General features: G+C 42.7%; 1 protein-coding gene across 1 annotated transcript in view; it reads right to left on the reverse strand.

The window, feature by feature from the left end:
- Nucleotides 1–7,298: 7,298 nt before the first annotated feature.
- The window catches only part of LOC136862932 (zinc carboxypeptidase), a 170,681-nt gene continuing 160,061 nt past the window's right edge, over nucleotides 7,299–17,918 (reverse strand). Inside the window, exons 9-10 of the mRNA XM_067139221.2 lie at nucleotides 16,167–16,251; nucleotides 7,299–7,664 (exon numbers count right to left, since the gene is read on the reverse strand). Of these exons, the coding sequence (XP_066995322.2) occupies nucleotides 7,465–7,664; nucleotides 16,167–16,251 (285 nt within the window). The 3' untranslated portion in view covers nucleotides 7,299–7,464. The remainder of the gene's footprint in view (nucleotides 7,665–16,166; nucleotides 16,252–17,918) is intronic.

Raw genomic sequence — 17,918 nt, forward strand, 5'->3', positions numbered from 1 at the left:
ATGAGAGTGATATGGCCTTGTTATAATATTTAACATGGCTCCGCAACGTTGATGCGGCTACACGATTGAATGCAACGTGAAACTGTACACGTAACTAACTCCCAAGGCCATAAATGTATCTCTGTACGAGTTAATGATGTACTGATGAGAGGTTCTTTCCAGGTAGAATATTCTGAAGGTGAAATATTCCTCAATTTGGAAGGGGGAAGGGGAGGGGCGATAGAGGGGCTCATTTTGATGATTACTGGATAACGCACAGGAGCTGTTTGAAAAATTAATACTTTTATTCCCAGTATTTTGTACAACTACACGATAGGGGGCAATCATCAGGAAGATGAACACTGAAATTCTGAGAGCCGGAGAGTGGAATTATAGAAATTTGAATCTTTGTGGTAGGTTATATTATTTTCGCTTATTGCTTAACGTTGCACTAACACATCGAGGGTTTTGGCGACGGAGGAATGTAAAAGTGTTTGGGTTGGGAAGCTAGCGGCCATGGCCTTATTTAAGGTAGAGCCCCAGTATTTGCCTGGTGTGAAAATTGAGAACACGGAAAAACACCTAAACGACCTTCAGGGCTGCCGAGGGTGGGTTTCGAACCCACTACCTCCCGAATGAAAGCTCACAGCTGCGCGACCGTAGCCGCACGACCAACTCACTCGGTGGTTGGAGAATCTGAAAAGGGAATGTATACACTAAAGTTACATGTAGTTGGTATAAGAGAAGTACGTTGCCAGTAAGAGATTTTTTTTTGGTCAGACGATTAGAGAATTATCTACATAAAACCAAACAGGGGAAATGCAGCAGCTGTTTTAAAAAATAATAATAAAATAAAGGAATGCGTAAGCTAGTACGACCAGCATAGTGAATTAATTCTATCAAGATAGACACCAAGGTGGTGCCCACCTCAATGGCACATGTCGATATGCCTACTACTTCAGCGGATGATGAATAAATCGATATATTGTATGAGGATATAGATTTAATGTATAAAAGGAGACTAGAATCTAATTGTGATGGGAGACAGGAATGCATGGGTAGGCCAATGATGTCGAGGTAAAGCAGTGGAAAAATACATACTGCGACAAAGGAATGAAAGTTGGCTGTTTTAATTTTGCACCGTTCACAAGTTAGTCCTTCCTGATACTTGGCTCAAACACCACAAACGACGGTTGTGTACGGTGGTAATGAAATGCCATCTGAAGTTGAAGAAATTGAAGAAAGAAAGGAATGCAAGAAGATGTGATCCAGATAATTTGAAGGCAAATCATGTGAAACATTGTTTCAACGAACATATTGCACAAGGACTAAATGAAAAGGCTGAGGGTAACACAATAGATGAAGAGTGGACAGTCGTGAAGAATGAAATCAGTAGGGCTCCTAGAGAAAATTCTGGAAGAAAGATAATATCCTGTAAGAATCACTGGAAGACTCGGAAGATATTCGACTTGATTGACGATCGGCGGATGTACAAGTATGCAAAAAGAAGAAAAGACAACAGGCGAGTAAAGAATGAAGTAGACAGAAAGCGCAAGCCACTTAAGGAAGAATGACTGAAGGAGAACAGCAAGGATGTATGGTTTAGGAGAGGTAGGTGCTGCATATAGGAATATAAAGGAAACCTTTGGAGAAATGAAAACTAGGTGTGTTAATCAGATGGCAAACCACTTACAGGGAAAGAAGACAAGGCAGAATTATATGATGTGATGACAATTTCCTTTACGTCGCATCGACAGAGACAGGTCTTATGGCAACGATGGAATAGAAAAGGGCTGGGACTGAGAAGGAAATTGCTGGGGCATTATTTAAGGTACACGCCTAACATGTGCCTCGTGTGAAAGTGGGAACCACGGAAAACCACCTTCAGGGCTGCACACAGTGGGATTCGAACCGAAGGCAGGATGCTGGCAGGAACATATCCAGCAATTAAGTAGGTGATTAGGTTCTCGATCAAGAAGTGGCTGTTGATGCTAATGAATTGGGAGACCAAATATTGGGGTCAGAATTCGACCGAGCTTCGAGAGATCTAAATAGGAACAAGGCACGTGGAGTAGATGGCAAACGCTCAGGTTATTCACTACCTCAGTAGAAACCAACATGGCGAGGTTATTCTATTTAGTGTGTAAAATATATGATACGAGAGAAATGCCATCTATATTCATTTTATTTTTTGCTAGGGTCCTTACGTCGCACCGACACAGATAGGTCTTATGGCGACGATGGGATAGGAAAGGCCTAGGAGTTGGAAGAAAGCGGCCGTGGCCTTAATTAAGGTACAGCCCCAGCATTTGCCTGGTGTGAAAATGGGAAACCACGGAAAACCATATTCAGGGCTGCCGATAGTGGGATTCGAACCTACTACCTCCCGGATGCAAGCCCACAGCCGCGCGCCTGTACGCGCACGGCCAACTCGCCCGGTCATCTATATTTAGACAGAATGTTTTTATACGGTACCGGTACCTATTTCCAGGAAAGCTGGAAGCAAGCGTATAAACTACCTCACCATCAGTTTAGTATCTCACGCTTGCAAACATTTAACACGTGTTATTTGGAGAAGAATGGGAAGAAAAGTTGAAGCTGAGGAGGAGATCACTCTGGATTCAGGAGAAATGTAAGATCACGAGATGCAATCGTGACTTTATATTTGGTCTTTGAGGATCGAATTTAGAGGGAGAAGCCCACATTCATGTCATTCATAGGTGTAGAAAAAGAATTTGATTATGTTGATTGAACCAAGCTCCTTGAAATTTTGAAGGTGATCGGGATTAGATACCAAGAAAGAAGGATTATCCACAATGTGTACATAATTCAGCCGGCAGTGATAAGAATCGAGGGTTATGAAAAAGAAGGATCACACACGACCACATACACAAAAGTGGACATACTCTCCGCCGTCGCGACTTCCAATTTTTGCTCGGCCGGGCGGCCTTCATCTCTACCTGCCACCTATCCGACCCTAATCAGCATATAGGTCGACGCCTCGTTGGCTGTTGATCTCCCCACGACCATGGCCTATTGTATCATTCCCGGAGTGGATCCAGACATCTCCGAAGAAGATATCATCGACGACCTATTCGCCGCTGACTTCCCAGTACATAATGCCTACAGACTGACGGTTGGCCACACCTCTACACCCTCTACGCAGATTCTAGTGCATCTCAGCGGAGAGGACGCCCTCCGCCGCCTCTTCGCTTCCGGCGCGACGATCCATTATAAGAACTATGCAGTGGTGCCAACCACTCCGGACATTCAAGCCCAACTCTTCGAATCACCAACACTTGTCCCAGTTGTTCACGAGCCCTCATCCTGGACGACGCTTCAGCCATCAACACCCTCCTTCCCAACAACCACCATCATTACCACCACCACCACCACCACGACGTCCGCTAGTATCCTTTGTTCTCTTCCTGTCACAAGAGTTACCACTTGTCACCCATCACCTGTTATGTCGTCATCTCTCCCAATTTCTTCGTCCACTGCCCTTCAGCAACTCCCTGCTAGCACGCCGGACTCAACTATCGCCGCTTCGCCATCGATATCTTCGCCAGCCAACACCGCAGCAGCCACCGTCCAGACATCATCGACCCATGCATCTTCACAGTCCCCTCCAGCTGTGTATAGCTGTGTACTACGTGGAATTCCACCTGAAATTTCCGACAGGGACGTTCTACAAGAACTTCGTGCAGCGGGCATTCCAGTCTGACGAGCTATCCGGATTCGGGACGCCCATGGCCCAACATTTCTGGTTCGGCTCCAACTGTCTACATCTGAGGCCGTCCTCCAGCTCATCACCACCGGTGCCAGTGTCCACGGCCAACATTATCGAGTGGAAATCTCTCATTCCCCACCCTCACCCGGTCGCCAACCCCTTGATCAAACGTCTCGTCGCCCCCGGCCAGTTCCTCCTCCTGTTTACCTATCTCCACCAGTGTGTCCACCCCTTCCTCCAACTGGTTTCATCCCTCCACCCCTCCCAACATTTGAACTCCTTCGTCTTCTCATCGCTTCCCTCAATCATATGACAGCCACCCTCCATCTCCTCACCTTGCACTTTTACCACGGCACTTCCTTCCAAACTTCATCTCTCCCTCTTGCACAACACCTTTTCCCTCACACCCTTCCGTAAATCATCTATGTGCTTTCCTATGTACTCATGAATTAAATAAAGCGTTTGTTCAATCCCTAGGCATAGACATAATTCCTCTCCCATCTCCTACTTCTTCACATCATTTACCCACCTCTTTCTTCCATCACATCTCCCCAACCTACCCGCATCTCTTGGCCAGAGAGAGGGCGTTACCCTCTAGGTGGCGCGCCCCACCCCTTCAGGGTGGGGAGTGAAAGCATTGTTAGTTAGTTAGTTGAAAAAGAACGAGCAATCGAGAAAGGAGTGAGGGAAGGCATCAGTTTGTCTCTTCTCCTTCAAGTGAATGTGACGTTGGACTTTGTGCCACCGCTTTGTTTCGAAATATACCATACTCTAATGCATTACGAGAAGTGACATTTTCGGTTTCAAGGTCAAAGGAGTGTGCTATATCAAATAAATGATTACTGAGATTTATATCAACAGTGTAGTGCAAGCATATTTGATTTTACAATTTTGAATGTATTTCCTTCTGAAGAAAATGTGAAATTTTGCTGTATTATTTTACAAAGTAGTTTTTTTTCAATCATGCCTGAAATTTATTAAACTTGTAGTGTAAGGATTTGGAGATCGAACGGACTTTTCAATTTATTTGTAACTCAAACCAAATTCATATTGTGGCATTCTGAACGTAGCCATAAATTCTGGAAATCAGCCAGCTCATGGGTGAGGAGCAACGTTTAAGGCAGGGCCTCTCAAACGCTCAAAATCTCACGTGTGCAAACTGAGGCGCAGAGGTCCTGTGCACAGTGCATCCATCACACTCGGGCTGGCTCGGACCAGCGCGTCGTCTCGGGACGACTCAGCTAAGCTCGGCTCGGATTTGGAGCGTTACGGAGCAATTGAGGAAGAGGGAGACAGAGGTGGCGAGCGAGACAGGCGTAGGGAAAGAGAGACACAGCACGGTTGCTCCAAATCAAGGAGGGAGTATGCACTCTACTCAACTAAGCGAAGTCGTCTTTTGCACCATTCACCGCGCAATGCACGGGTGCATGCACCCTGAGAGGCCCTAGTTTAAGGCATCAGCAGGGTAAGTGTTAAGGCACCCAGGGCTTGTTAAGGTAGTTTTCGAGGGAAGTGTAAGCAGTAAGAACGGCGAAAGTAGGCCAAGGTATGAGTATGAAAAGCAAATTAGAGTAGATGTAGTATGTAGTAGGCCTAGTAACGTAAATATGAAAAGTTTAGCACGGGATAGTGTGGCATGGATGGATACATGAAACCAGTCTATGCGCTCATCATCCAAACCATAAACGTACACTGACTGACAGAGCAAATGCAACACCAAGAAGGAGTGGTCAGAACTTTATGCCAATTGCAGGGTAGACTGACGTCACTGAGGTATGCTCATGATGTGAAATGCGCCGCTGTGTTGCACACGTAGCGAACGATAAATGGGACACGGCGTTGGCGAATGGCCCACTTCGTACCGTGATTTCTCAGCCGACAGTCATTGTAGAACGTGTTGTCGTGTGCCACAGGACACGTGTATAGCTAAGAATGCCAGGCCGCCGTCAACGGAGGCATTTCCAGCAGACAGACGATTTTACGAGGGGTATGGTGATCGGTCTGAGAATGGCAGGTTGGTCGCTTCGTCAAATCGCAGCCGATACCCATAGGGATGTGTCCACGGTGCAGCGCCTGTGGCGAAGATGGTTGGCGCAGGGACATGTGGCACGTACGAGGGGTTCAGGCGCAGCCCGAGTGACGTCAGCACGCGAGGATCGGCGCATCCGCCGCCAAGCGGTGGCAGCCCCGCACGCCACGTCAACCGCCATTCTTCAGCATGTGCAAGACACCCTGGCTGTTTCAATATCGACCAGAACAATTTCCCGTCGATTGGTTGAAGGAGGCCTGCACTCCCGGCGTCCGCTCAGAAGACTACCATTGACTCCACAGCATAGACGTGCACGCCTGGCATGGTGCCGGGCTAGAGCGACTTGGATGAGGGAATGGCGGAACGTCGTGTTCTCCGATGAGTCACGCTTCTGTTCTGTCAGTGATAGTCACCGCAGACGAGTGTGGCGTCGGCGTGGAGAAAGGTCAAATCCGGCAGTAACTGTGGAGCGCCCTGCCGCTAGACAACGCGGCATCATGGTTTGGGGCGCTATTGCGTATGATTCCACGTCACCTCTAGTGCGTATTCAAGGCACGTTAAATGCCCACCGCTACGTGCAGCATGTACTGCGGCCGGTGGCACTCCCGTACCTTCAGGGGCTGCCCAATGCTCTGTTTCAGCAGGATAATGCCCGCCGACACACTGCTCGCATCTCCCAACAGGCTCTACGAGGTGTACAGATGCTTCCGTGGCCAGCGTACTCTCCGGATCTCTCACCAATCGAACACGTGTGGGATCTCATTGGACGCCGTTTGCAAACTCTGCCCCAGCCTCGTACGGACGACCAACTGTGGCAAATGGTTGACAGAGAATTGAGAACCATCCCTCAGGACACCATCCGCACTCTTATTGACTCTGTACCTCGACGTGTTTCTGCGTGCATCGCCGCTCGCGGTGGTCCTACATCCTACTGAGTCGATGCCGTGCGCATTGTGTAACCTGCATATCGGTTTGAAATAAACATCAATTATTCGTCCGTGCCGTCTCTGTTTTTTCCCCAACTTTCATCTCTTTCGAACCACTCCTTCTTGGTGTTGCATTTGCTCTGTCAGTCAGTGTATATGACTTTCAAGAACATTGCATTTCTAGGAAAAATTTATTATGTACACCTTTATTATTATTCATTCAATTAAGAATCAATTCAGTTATACCAAATTGCATTGTAGTAACTAAGTATAAAACTTTTTATCTTAGAATACGATTACGTGCAGTGTGGCATGGAAACAGTCTATTGACCGTCAACCTAAGAAACTAAGCTTTTATATCCCAAGCATGAAGGTGATTTTAAATATTTTTTGTTTTTGTTGTAATAAACAAAATAGTCATTAATTTTGGACCTATTCAGTGGGAACTATTTCTTGTAAAGATTAGATTCATTCTTTCATGATGCAGTCCGGTTGCAGACACCCAAGACTGTGGTCCAAGTGCATAAATGCGAAAGAGCTATGTCAGTAGAATTATTTTCAGGTTAAGGGACCTTTTTTTGGGGGGGGGGGCAAAATTCTGGCATTCTACAAACAAGAAGAAATTAGATGTAAACACAACAACTTTTATTTCTTAGGATACAATTCCCAAAATATTTCTATAGGCAATGATAAAGAAGCTGGTGACATAACTTTTTGGAAGTATTTCTAATTTCACATATATTATAGTGCTAGCTTCCAGAAGTTTCGGTAGCTCGAGCTACGCAAGTCTTCATGATAATTCAATTCTTCTCTTTCTCCAAAGCCTGCACATCCTCCAGAATCGACAAAACTGAGTCAAGTGTCTCCAGCGCTGTGGGAATAATCTGGTCAGCAGGCAGGATGAATCCATTTTGACCTTTGTCTCGGAGTTCCCACTCAAAGGTATACGGGATATTCAAGGTTTTCTTAGCCCAGTCCATACTGCCACCACTTGCAGGATCTAAAACAAGAAACAGAGAGTGCGTGAGTAACTTACTATCATTGTTAATAATGTGCGTGAATCATTATTCTTCATTGTCAGTTCATCGGTTTATCTTCGATTTTACTTTCGGACAGATATATATTAGCTGCAACCATTTAACGTTTTAATGTGTTCAAGAAAACCAACAGGTGTTTGTATTCTTCTTCTTCTTATTATTATTATTATTATTACAATTACGTCCCACTAACTATTTTTACGATTTTGGGGTCATCGATGTGTCGAGGTATTTCCACCAGGAATTCTGTTATGTTTCAATAAATCTACCGACATCAGGCTCGTGTATTGAAGCAAATACCACCGAACTGAGCCAGAATCGAATACGCTAACTTGAGCTCAGATGGCCAGTGCTCTACTGCCTGAGCTACTCACCCCGGCATTATTATTGTTATTATTATCATTGTGGTCATATATACTGATTAGAAGACATATCATGATACTTTGAAATGTATTTATTACATTCATCTCTGAAGACACAAGTATTTGTGTCTAAATCGTAGGGAGATGTACTTGAATAATAAGAACGGTTTCGATCATCGCGATTACACCCCGTAACAAACGAACTTCGCTACACAGCTGGCCGGGCGAGTTGCCCGTGCGGTTAAGGTCGCGCAACTGTGGGCTTGCATCCGGGAAATAGTGGGTTGGAACCCCGCTGTCGGCAGCCTTGAAGATGGTTTTCCGTGGTTTCCCATTTTCACATCAGGCAATTGCTGGGGCTGTATCTTAATTAAGGCTACGGACGCTTCCTTCCCACTCCTAGGCCTTTCCTCTACCATCGTCGCCATAAGACCTATCTGTGACGGTGCGACGTAAAGCAAATAGTAAAAAAAAAAGCCAACTTGCCTGTACCACTTGACATTTACTCTTTGAGAGCCTGTTCCTAATTAACAGTGAGTAGTGTATTTTGGAGAGTACGGCGGCCTCCTCACTCCTCTTCGGCTGCCATTCCCTAAGTGATATTGTCACAGCACGGGCGATTTGAAACGTGGGCTTCTGGCTGTGAGTACAAGCTTAACCTCAAATGACATCATAACCTAACGCTGGCTACGTGTGCGGCTTAACTTTACAGCCCCAGGGTTTGACTTCAGGTTTAACCCAAGTTCGATCCCCAAGAGTCAAATTTCGACAACCAGGCTAACCGCATAACAGTGCAAGCTTAACATTACAGGCTTCGATTCGACTTCAGGCTTAACCTTACCAGGGCGACAACCTTACAGACACAAGTTTGATAACCAAGAGTGAAAGCTGCAAATTGTAAACTCAAAGGTAGCTCTCAAAAGTCAGTCTCATAAAAGTAATGTATGTAGCAGCCATTTCGCGGAGTAGCCCTTGAATTAGCTCCCAAATGTTAGTCCGATAAGATCAATAGGTCCTAATATACTGAACCCTTGAACCCACCGTTCCATCGTTGGTCGTCTGCGTCGGCTGCTTTGGTGGAAAATCTGTGCTTCAACAAATAGAATTCCAGATTTAAATTTAGTTAACGTTATCCACCAGTCGAATATCCTCTCGGATACTGGAACATCCCACGAGTGGATCCTTAATCGAACCAAATTGCTCTGGATAGGTTGCGAAATATTATTTGAAAGCATGGTGTTTGTTATAAGTTAAGAGCAATTATCAAAATCTGATATAAAATCGCACCATATGTTGTCATCTCGTGACAACCTTAAGTTATAGATAAATCCCGATGCCGAAATATGCATCACCCCAAACAGATGTTCAGAATAAACCAACAACACTTGATCCGAAGGGATTTTAAGTTACATCGTTCTGAAGGAACAAAACTACGAAATGCAGGGAGACATTAACTCACTATGCGTTTAGAAGAAACGCCAGACACTGAAGTTAAGTAAAAGTGATAAATCACTTGAAAAGCCTTCTTATTAAACCAACTTTCAGGTTATGAAACAGTTACATCATTAAATTAGTTAAAGTACAAGTCCACGATATAAGAGGAAACCAACATGAAATCTTTCCAATTCTACATAACCACAACTACAATTACAGACAAGTCCACCTACACTTGTCCCCTTAAACTAAACTACAAGTGATCGGTAGACCAACGTCTCATCTAATTAAAATAAATAACGTAAAATAAAATATTTAAAATAAAATATTATAACAGCTGATGAGCCTCCGTGGCTCAGGCGGCAGCGCGCCGGCCTCTCACTGCTGGATACCGTGGTTCAAATCCCGGACACTCCATGTGAGATTTGTGCTGGACAATGCGGAGGCGGGACAGGTTTTTCTCCGGGTACTCCGGTTTTTCCTGTCATCTTTCATTCCAGGAACACTCTCCAATAACATTTCATTTCATCTGTCAGCTATTTATAATTGCCCCAGAGGAGTGAGACAGGCTTCGGCAGCCGGCAAATTTCCTATCCTCGCCGCTAGATGGGGCCTTCATTCATTCCATTCCTGACCCTTTCGAATGACTAGAAACAGGCTGAGGATTTTAATTTTTCAACAGCTGACGAATCGATTCCACATTCGTAGTGTAGATTCCTCGATACAAATAAATTAACTGAGAGTCAACACACTGCAGTGTCGTAACATACCGTACACCCGAACAATAAATCTCCAAGTAAAAGGAAAACAATGTAAAATATAAAATGAAGGGCCATCGAGATTGAAGGCACGCGGCTAAGTAGTAGAGACCAGTTTCCATTAGCCAGGTTTCCACGTGGGACAACCCTTGCTTTTAAGCCAATATTGATGCAACGCTATTATAGAAGCACTTTGCAGCTAGCAAAGGTTATGCCGAAATGTGTCTAGTACCGTCTAATATCTTCCATACATGCATCCAATACTGCAGACACTATCATCGTTCAAGTCGATTCATGAAAATGCCTAACCTGTGACTTGAGTAGGTATAAACGGCGTCCTGATCCTCTCGTTGAGCCAACGCTACAGTGTCTACACATCTCTGATGGTTATCATGTACACACGGAATCCCGAACCTATCGTTGAGCCAACCTTATGGTATTTACACATCACTGATTCAATCGGGAGAAATCAAAAATTTAAAGCAATGTCTGGATATTTAAATCTAATTATCTTTGAAATTCAAATACATTAAGTAAAATCCGCTACAGAAATGAACTCGAATATGGAATAATATTAACTATGTCCATTTCCTACGGTAAAGTGTGCAATCGAAATTAAATAACGGGTTTGAATAGTTCACTCTATCACTCATTAAAATTCATACGCATACAGTGAATTTCGCTAAATGAAAGTAAACTCAAATTTCGCCTGATATTACGTGATGTTAATGAAACCAATAATCACAACCACCACGATATTCGCGGCATAGCCTGGAGTGTGAGGTTCTAAATAACCTGCAATGTCAACACTCGAAACATGTATCAGAGTAAACTGTCCAGTGAAGTAAACTTTCGTCAACATATGCAGGGTAAACTGTCAGTTTGGTAAACTCACTCGTCACCTGCGATGTTTCGAATTCGCGATGTTTCAGAAGTAAACTTTCATCAACATATGCAGGGTAAACTGTCAGTTTGGTAAACTCACTCGTCACCTGCGATGTTTCCAATTCGCGATGTTTCTCGCCTCGTAAAAATAAAGAATAAAATTCAATTTTCAATAAGCAAGTATTACCTCGACCAGGTGTAAGAATGTATTTTGTTCGTGAGGTCGGTTATGACAAAATGCACTTCGCTGGTATCTATGGAGTCGTAAACTTGACTTTACTGACATTATTTACAGTCATACGTAAAATAATAATCATGGGAGAATATCACTTCTTTTTAAAATATGCATTACAACGCACTCACTTGGATTTGACAACCCTTATATTTCTCAATCGCTCTGTTTGACATAATTCAGGATCGCTACAGGATGTAGCTACTCTTATCCAGCCTGTCTCGGAAATATTAAGACATCAACATATACACACTGTCACAAAAATTTCTCTCCATCAAACTACAGGGACTTTCCCCTTCGGCACCCTCCTTAGAACTTCCCACTCATAAAATACAGGGCTCACTCTGTTTCTAACTTTATTATAATTATTCTCATAAATATTTCATTCCTCAATTTTCCCGAATTTATTTTCTTCTGGATCTTGATCAAATTTCAAGTACAAGTCATCCCTTAACCAAACAACTTCATAATAATCTCAAAGTGGCTTCTCTAAATTTTCCCAGACCTCGGGAGAAAATTAGCATGCCGTTATTCTATCTCTCAAATACACGGTGTCACGAAATTAAATTTGGAAATTACAAAAATGATCTCACTTCGCTGGATTTCGATATGAAATTGTAAAACTCGCTCTCACAACTGATGACTGCATTATTATTATTATCTCAATTTACTCCTAACGTGAATATTATTGTTATTATTATTATTATTATTATTATTATTATTATTATTATTATTATTATTATTATTATTTGAATTTCACACTTGTAATTGCTATGTTTACTTTATGATTATTACAACTTTTACCCGTGTGAAAATTTTAACTGATTTTTATTATAATATCTAACTTCACATTTTAAGAACACTAACACAGTTTATGCGTCGCGGCTGCAAAAATAACCCACAATCGCACCTACAGTGTTCCATGGTAAAATTTCTGCGGACATGACATAAAATAGTCATCGCAAGAGACTTAATTATGCACACGCCACATATACAAACCGGTGTCATGATTTACTAACTAATTTAAGAGGACAAGTATTTAAATTTCTAACTACAAGGACATAATATTGGAATTACACAGACCTGTAATTGTGCTGATTGATGTGGAGTCATTTTGGTTGCATTTAGCAAGCCAGCAATCTCCAACTTAGTGCCTTACCGAGCTCGATAGCTGCAGTCGCTTACGTGCGGCCAGTATCCAGTATTCGGGAGAGAGATTGGGTTCGAACCCCACTGTCGGCAGCCCTGAAGATGGTTTTCCGTGGTTTCCCATTTTCACACCAGGCTGTACCTTAATTAAGGCCTCGGCCGCTTCCTTCCCACTCCTAGCCCTTTTCTGTCCCATCGTCGCCATAAGACCTATCTGTGTCGATGCGATGTAAAGCAACTAGCAAAAAAAACTTAGTGCCTCATAATGATAGGTGGCATTCTTCACTTAAACACTAACTTATCAATTACACTGAGTCTGCACTTCTTGATGCAACACGAATTAATTCTTCTTCTGTTAAATGATAATCTAATAAAATATCATTTCAAATAATATAGAAATGAAAGATACGGTGCACAAAATTATAACTCTGTAACTGCTTGGACCGCATGAAGCTACTAACGTCTAACGGCCAGGTGTTCTTTCCTGTGTATCCGTGGAAGAGACAACGTTCTTCTCAACTTCTCATCTCATACTAAACGTTTCACCCGTGTTCATGCAACCAAAGATCGTGTTAATAGACCAGAGAGACAGACTGACTTTAATCTCCTTTACAGAAGTTGATTAAAATCTTCGTAATCACTAGTACGTGGTTTCACGATGTTCCCTCCGCACTACGATGACTGCAGCATTGCTGTTAATAAATTTAATTTGAGGTTTCCCAATACTTGCCTTTCCTACCGCTCTGCAGCCAATACGGCTTTCGAGATCCCAACTCCATCACCTAGTTCTTGAATTCTTGTAAGTTCTCTTCTCGGTGTCGACTGTAGCCGCTTCACCCTCTCGGACCGATGAATGCTGAGTATTTCTCTCGTGGTCAGAGCGGGTGTTTATACAAAATCTATGGACGCGTTCTCACGCGTCTCATGCTGTTGTGCAATCATCCCGGCTTCTATACCGCTAGACCGATTTTGCTGAAACTCACATCAGAGATTCCGCCTATTTTCCAGATCACAAAGGTGTTGTTCCTTGATTTCCCCTGATACTTTCACGGGCGTAATTAATTAATTCCGTGGGTGACTTTTCCGCGTATTCTGACTGGACGACCTCGCCTCGTTCCGTTCACCCTCTCTCAATGGACAGACGAACTTCTCTGTGGGCAAAATTAATTATATTTATCCCTGTCAAGTGAGCTTTATCAAATGATTACAACAATTCTTATTAATTGCCTTCTCTCTAATGACATTGCCGATATCTCTCCCAATAGGGGTTATTAGCCAAAATTGTATTATTAATTTCCGAAGTCTTCCGAAATGCTCCGTTCTTGCTCGATGCTTTGGTCACCTCCCGCTGTGAGTAAAAAGGAAAGAACATTCATAAAGATGGATGCGCGTTTTCCCCTCTCGTAGCTGGCCCTACATAGCCGTGCGGCGATTCTTCTGCAATGTAATATTTTTGGCTCAGTTCAAGTTGTAAGATCCCTGAGGTAGCCCTATCGATTTAGACCCATAGGAATAGTGTATAGGAGCCATCTTGGCCAGCAGCCCTTCCGTTAGTTCCCAAAATTTATTTCGATAAAACCAATAGGCCCTAAGTTACAAATTCTGAGCCCCTGAGGTACCTCTCTAAAGTTAAACCCTTAAGAATAGTGTAAAGCAGCCATCTTGCCCAGTAGCCCTTGTGTTAATTCCCAAACGTTAGCCCGATAAATCTAATACATCCTATGTTACAATTTCTCAGCCCCTGAGAGAGCTATACGTACTGTACATGGTCCGTCCACGAGCAATCACGTAGTGAGAGCCATATAAATAGTCCATTTGGTCGAAAATTACGAATTCGCTCTTAATGTTAACATTTCCATTTTTGAGTTGAGTAATTTATGTGTACTTGGTTATACGCAACTTCTCGTACAAATGGAAGCTCTATCGGTAGAGTTGAGTTGTCAGTTTATGATGATTCGTGTAACCTAAGGTTCGTATGAATCAGTTAGTTTTGGTACCTTTGTCAGTTATCCTTATGGGCTTTCATCCCTTCTCAATTCATAAGCTGGGCATTCTAAGGAAATGTAAGCTGGAGCTTTACGTATGTTCGCTGCGCTTACAGTGATATTCTTTCCTTCCTTCCTTCCTTCCTTCCTTCCTTCCTTCCTTCCTTCCTTCCTTCCTTCCTTCCTTCTTTCTTCTTTCTTTCTTTCTTTCTTTCAAATTGTAATTATTCATTAAATTGACCGCAAAAGGAGAGTAACTACACTCATCGTTTAGCCCAGTGCTCTGACCTACCGAACCTGATTTACTGTAGTGATATGCAAATTAATTTTTTTGTTTATTGTAAGTCGAAATGTTAAGACAGGGAGGTGGCTCACTCTAGTTGTAATTCTTTTATAAAATACGGGTTATCAAAATGCAGTTTCTTGCTTTCAAATGAGTGGTGGGATAATTTCTCCGCATCATTTTATTATCTATTTGAGTGGTTCAGAAAATTGTGAAATAAGTTTCATTAGTAACGGTTCTTTACTCCAGGGCAACTTAACTGCTTTCTCTTTAAAGGAAATTCCAATTTACGGCACGAAATGCTTGGGTTTTCATACAGGACGGGAGATTTTAAAGGAAGTATCTCCACCAATGGTAGAAGGGGAAGAATAGTACGGTGATGCATACCAAATTACATGTAACGCTATTACAATTTATTGAACAGGATTTTGGATTATGTTGATGACGATGGTAGTTGTTTTTAAGAGGCTTAAAGTATAGGTCATCGGCCCTCGAAGGATTTTACATTTCAGTGGTTAGTTGCATTTGTTGGGTATGTGTTTATGTCTATGGATAACACCGCCTGTAAATGTTTGATCGAGAATTTGAAAGAAGTGTGTAAGCAATCACCTGCTCCCATAATTTTAATGCTTGTTGTTTAAGGGGCCTAACATCGAAGGTCATCGGTCCCCTCTATACTTATTAGGAATGTGAGTGATTGAATGTTCTTCAAGATAATTATGTTTCTTTATGTTTCTAGATATGCTGTATATGTCTTGATAAGTTTATCTGTAGAACATGTGTTCTTGTAAAATACTGGGTTGGTGGGCATACAACTCTCACAGCAGAGAAAACAAATTCTGTAATCTTTACTCCATACCGTCTTAAACCATGCATGCAGAGAATGGAGAATGAGGGAGACTCTGAAGAAGAAATGCTACCAAGATAGCCGCCCTTCGAGTCAGCTATGAGAATTCGGATCATGGACTTCTGGAACACATTTCTTAAGATTGGAATATCCCCGCTAACCTGACAGGGCTTCTGCTCGCTCGTTTCGAGAACAACATTTTTCTTTTATGCGCATTATTTAGAGTGTGACACCATAGTTCATGTCTAGGCGAAAACAATGTTCTTATTTGCCGTTGGAAGCCACTGTCAAAATAATCACTGTGTAAAAAGAATGGACAGATTCAGTAGAGGCGAAAACAATATTCTTACCTCCTGCCAGAAGTGACTGGCAAGATTATCACCGTACACTGGATCAGACTGCATAGCATTAGCAGTCTGATCCTCCCAGATCGCGTGGCCGTGAAGAAGTTTAGTGAGTGCGTGTATCTGGGAGAGATAGGGAGAAATGTTGATGCAGGAGGGAATATTCAAATAATAATATTTACTTACATATTATATTGTAGATTGTGCCATATTTGTAGTCTGTGCCGTACCGTTTTGCTAGGGCTGCAACGGATTTCTGGCCAATCCTCATCTATAAAGAAAAGAGAGTTGTGTTAGGATAAATTGATTTCACGTTGGACTCTTGGTAATGTTCTATGAAACTTCTTCCCTACAAGTGGAGAAAGAGGCAATTCCATAACATAAAATTAATTGTATCTTAACACTGTCCGGCTCCGTGGCTAATTTGTTAGCATGCTGGTCTTTGGGTCAAGGTGACCTAGGTTTGATTCCCAGTCTGGTCGTGGATTTTAACCTTCGTTGGTTAATAAATTAATGTCTTCAAAATTAATATCAGGTAGGGCCACATCCTTATAGATGCGTAAGTAGCCCATGGGCGTGAACTCGAAAGACCTGCACCAGGCCTGTTCGGAGGTCAATCGCCATTATATATTATTTTATACTTCTCATTTAATTACCTACTAATATGTGTAAGCTTAAACATTACTGTTCTCATTCCATTCCTGACTGATATTCACAGATACAAGGTCTCTCATTGATAATCTAATTTACGATGTAAGTTCCACATTAGTAGCGAAACGTAAGAGTATAAAGGAATATTCCTCATTATATCTAGAAATTTTGCATTAAGATGTCAACTAACTCTTTACATGGAGGAAGGAGTAGCGTAGGAATGTTATAAAGGAAAAATGAACAAATGGAAAGAATTCTTGTTGCTTCTGAAATGGAAGCACAATTATTAATATAACATAACCGAATTCTTAATCCGCATTTAATATAACTAAGTTCGTTTATTATATCTTTAGTGAGTTATTCCACAGGCCACCCAGTTGTACGTGGAATTTGGAACAGAGGTATGGGACATAATTTCAAACATCCCTCATGTATTGGCCGGTGCTCGAACCACTGCCGAATTGAAAAGTAGTCGGCGGGGATACTCTTTGGCTATCACGCCCCAGTTCTAAAGATACTGTCCCTTTTAGGAGGATAAACTATTCCAAAATGAACACATAACTGTCTTGAAGGTATTAAATGCTGAACTCTCTAGGTTGTAACTTTTCTTAGGGGCAGGCTGACTGGAATGCAGTAGTAATACTAATAGTGTTATTAGTTTTACGTCCCATTAATTGCTCTTTCACGTTCTGCTGGAGTTCTGTTAAGTGTCAGTGAATCTACCGATTGTTTGAGCACATTCGAATACCACGAAATGGAGCCAGAAACGAATCCCGCCTAGTTGGACTCATCCGTCAGAGCCACTCAGCCCGTTTGCCGGACATTTGCGGTCAAGGAAATTTGCGGTCACGGGACTTTTGCGGACACTATGATAGAATTGATCGTACTAACAGAAATTCCCCATCAGTCACAGGAGATATGCGGTCATTCTAGCAGAGGGTGGGCCTCATTATCTTAATCTCGGGATATCCCCGCTAACCTGGCAGGGCTTCTGCTCACTCGTTTCGAGAACAACATCCTTCTTTCATGTTCATTATTTAGAGAATGATACCTTCAGCCACAAACACCATTAATACAGGACGCGACCTCGAGAGCAAGTGCCGCTCCTGGCAGCAGCTTCATGTCGGTTTTTTGTTTTGTCTGGTCAGTGTGATTTATAGAAGTGGCCATACAGTCATATCGTACCACTGTTGCCTCATGGCCTGCCGAATTGCAGATTTACGGCAGGGCTAACTTTTTGGCCTTTCCGATGCTAATTTCTGATAATCGGGGATTGTACAACAGTGT

Source organism: Anabrus simplex, chromosome 2 (genome assembly GCF_040414725.1).
Source record: "Anabrus simplex isolate iqAnaSimp1 chromosome 2, ASM4041472v1, whole genome shotgun sequence".
Classification (NCBI taxonomy): Eukaryota; Metazoa; Arthropoda; class Insecta; order Orthoptera; family Tettigoniidae; genus Anabrus; species Anabrus simplex.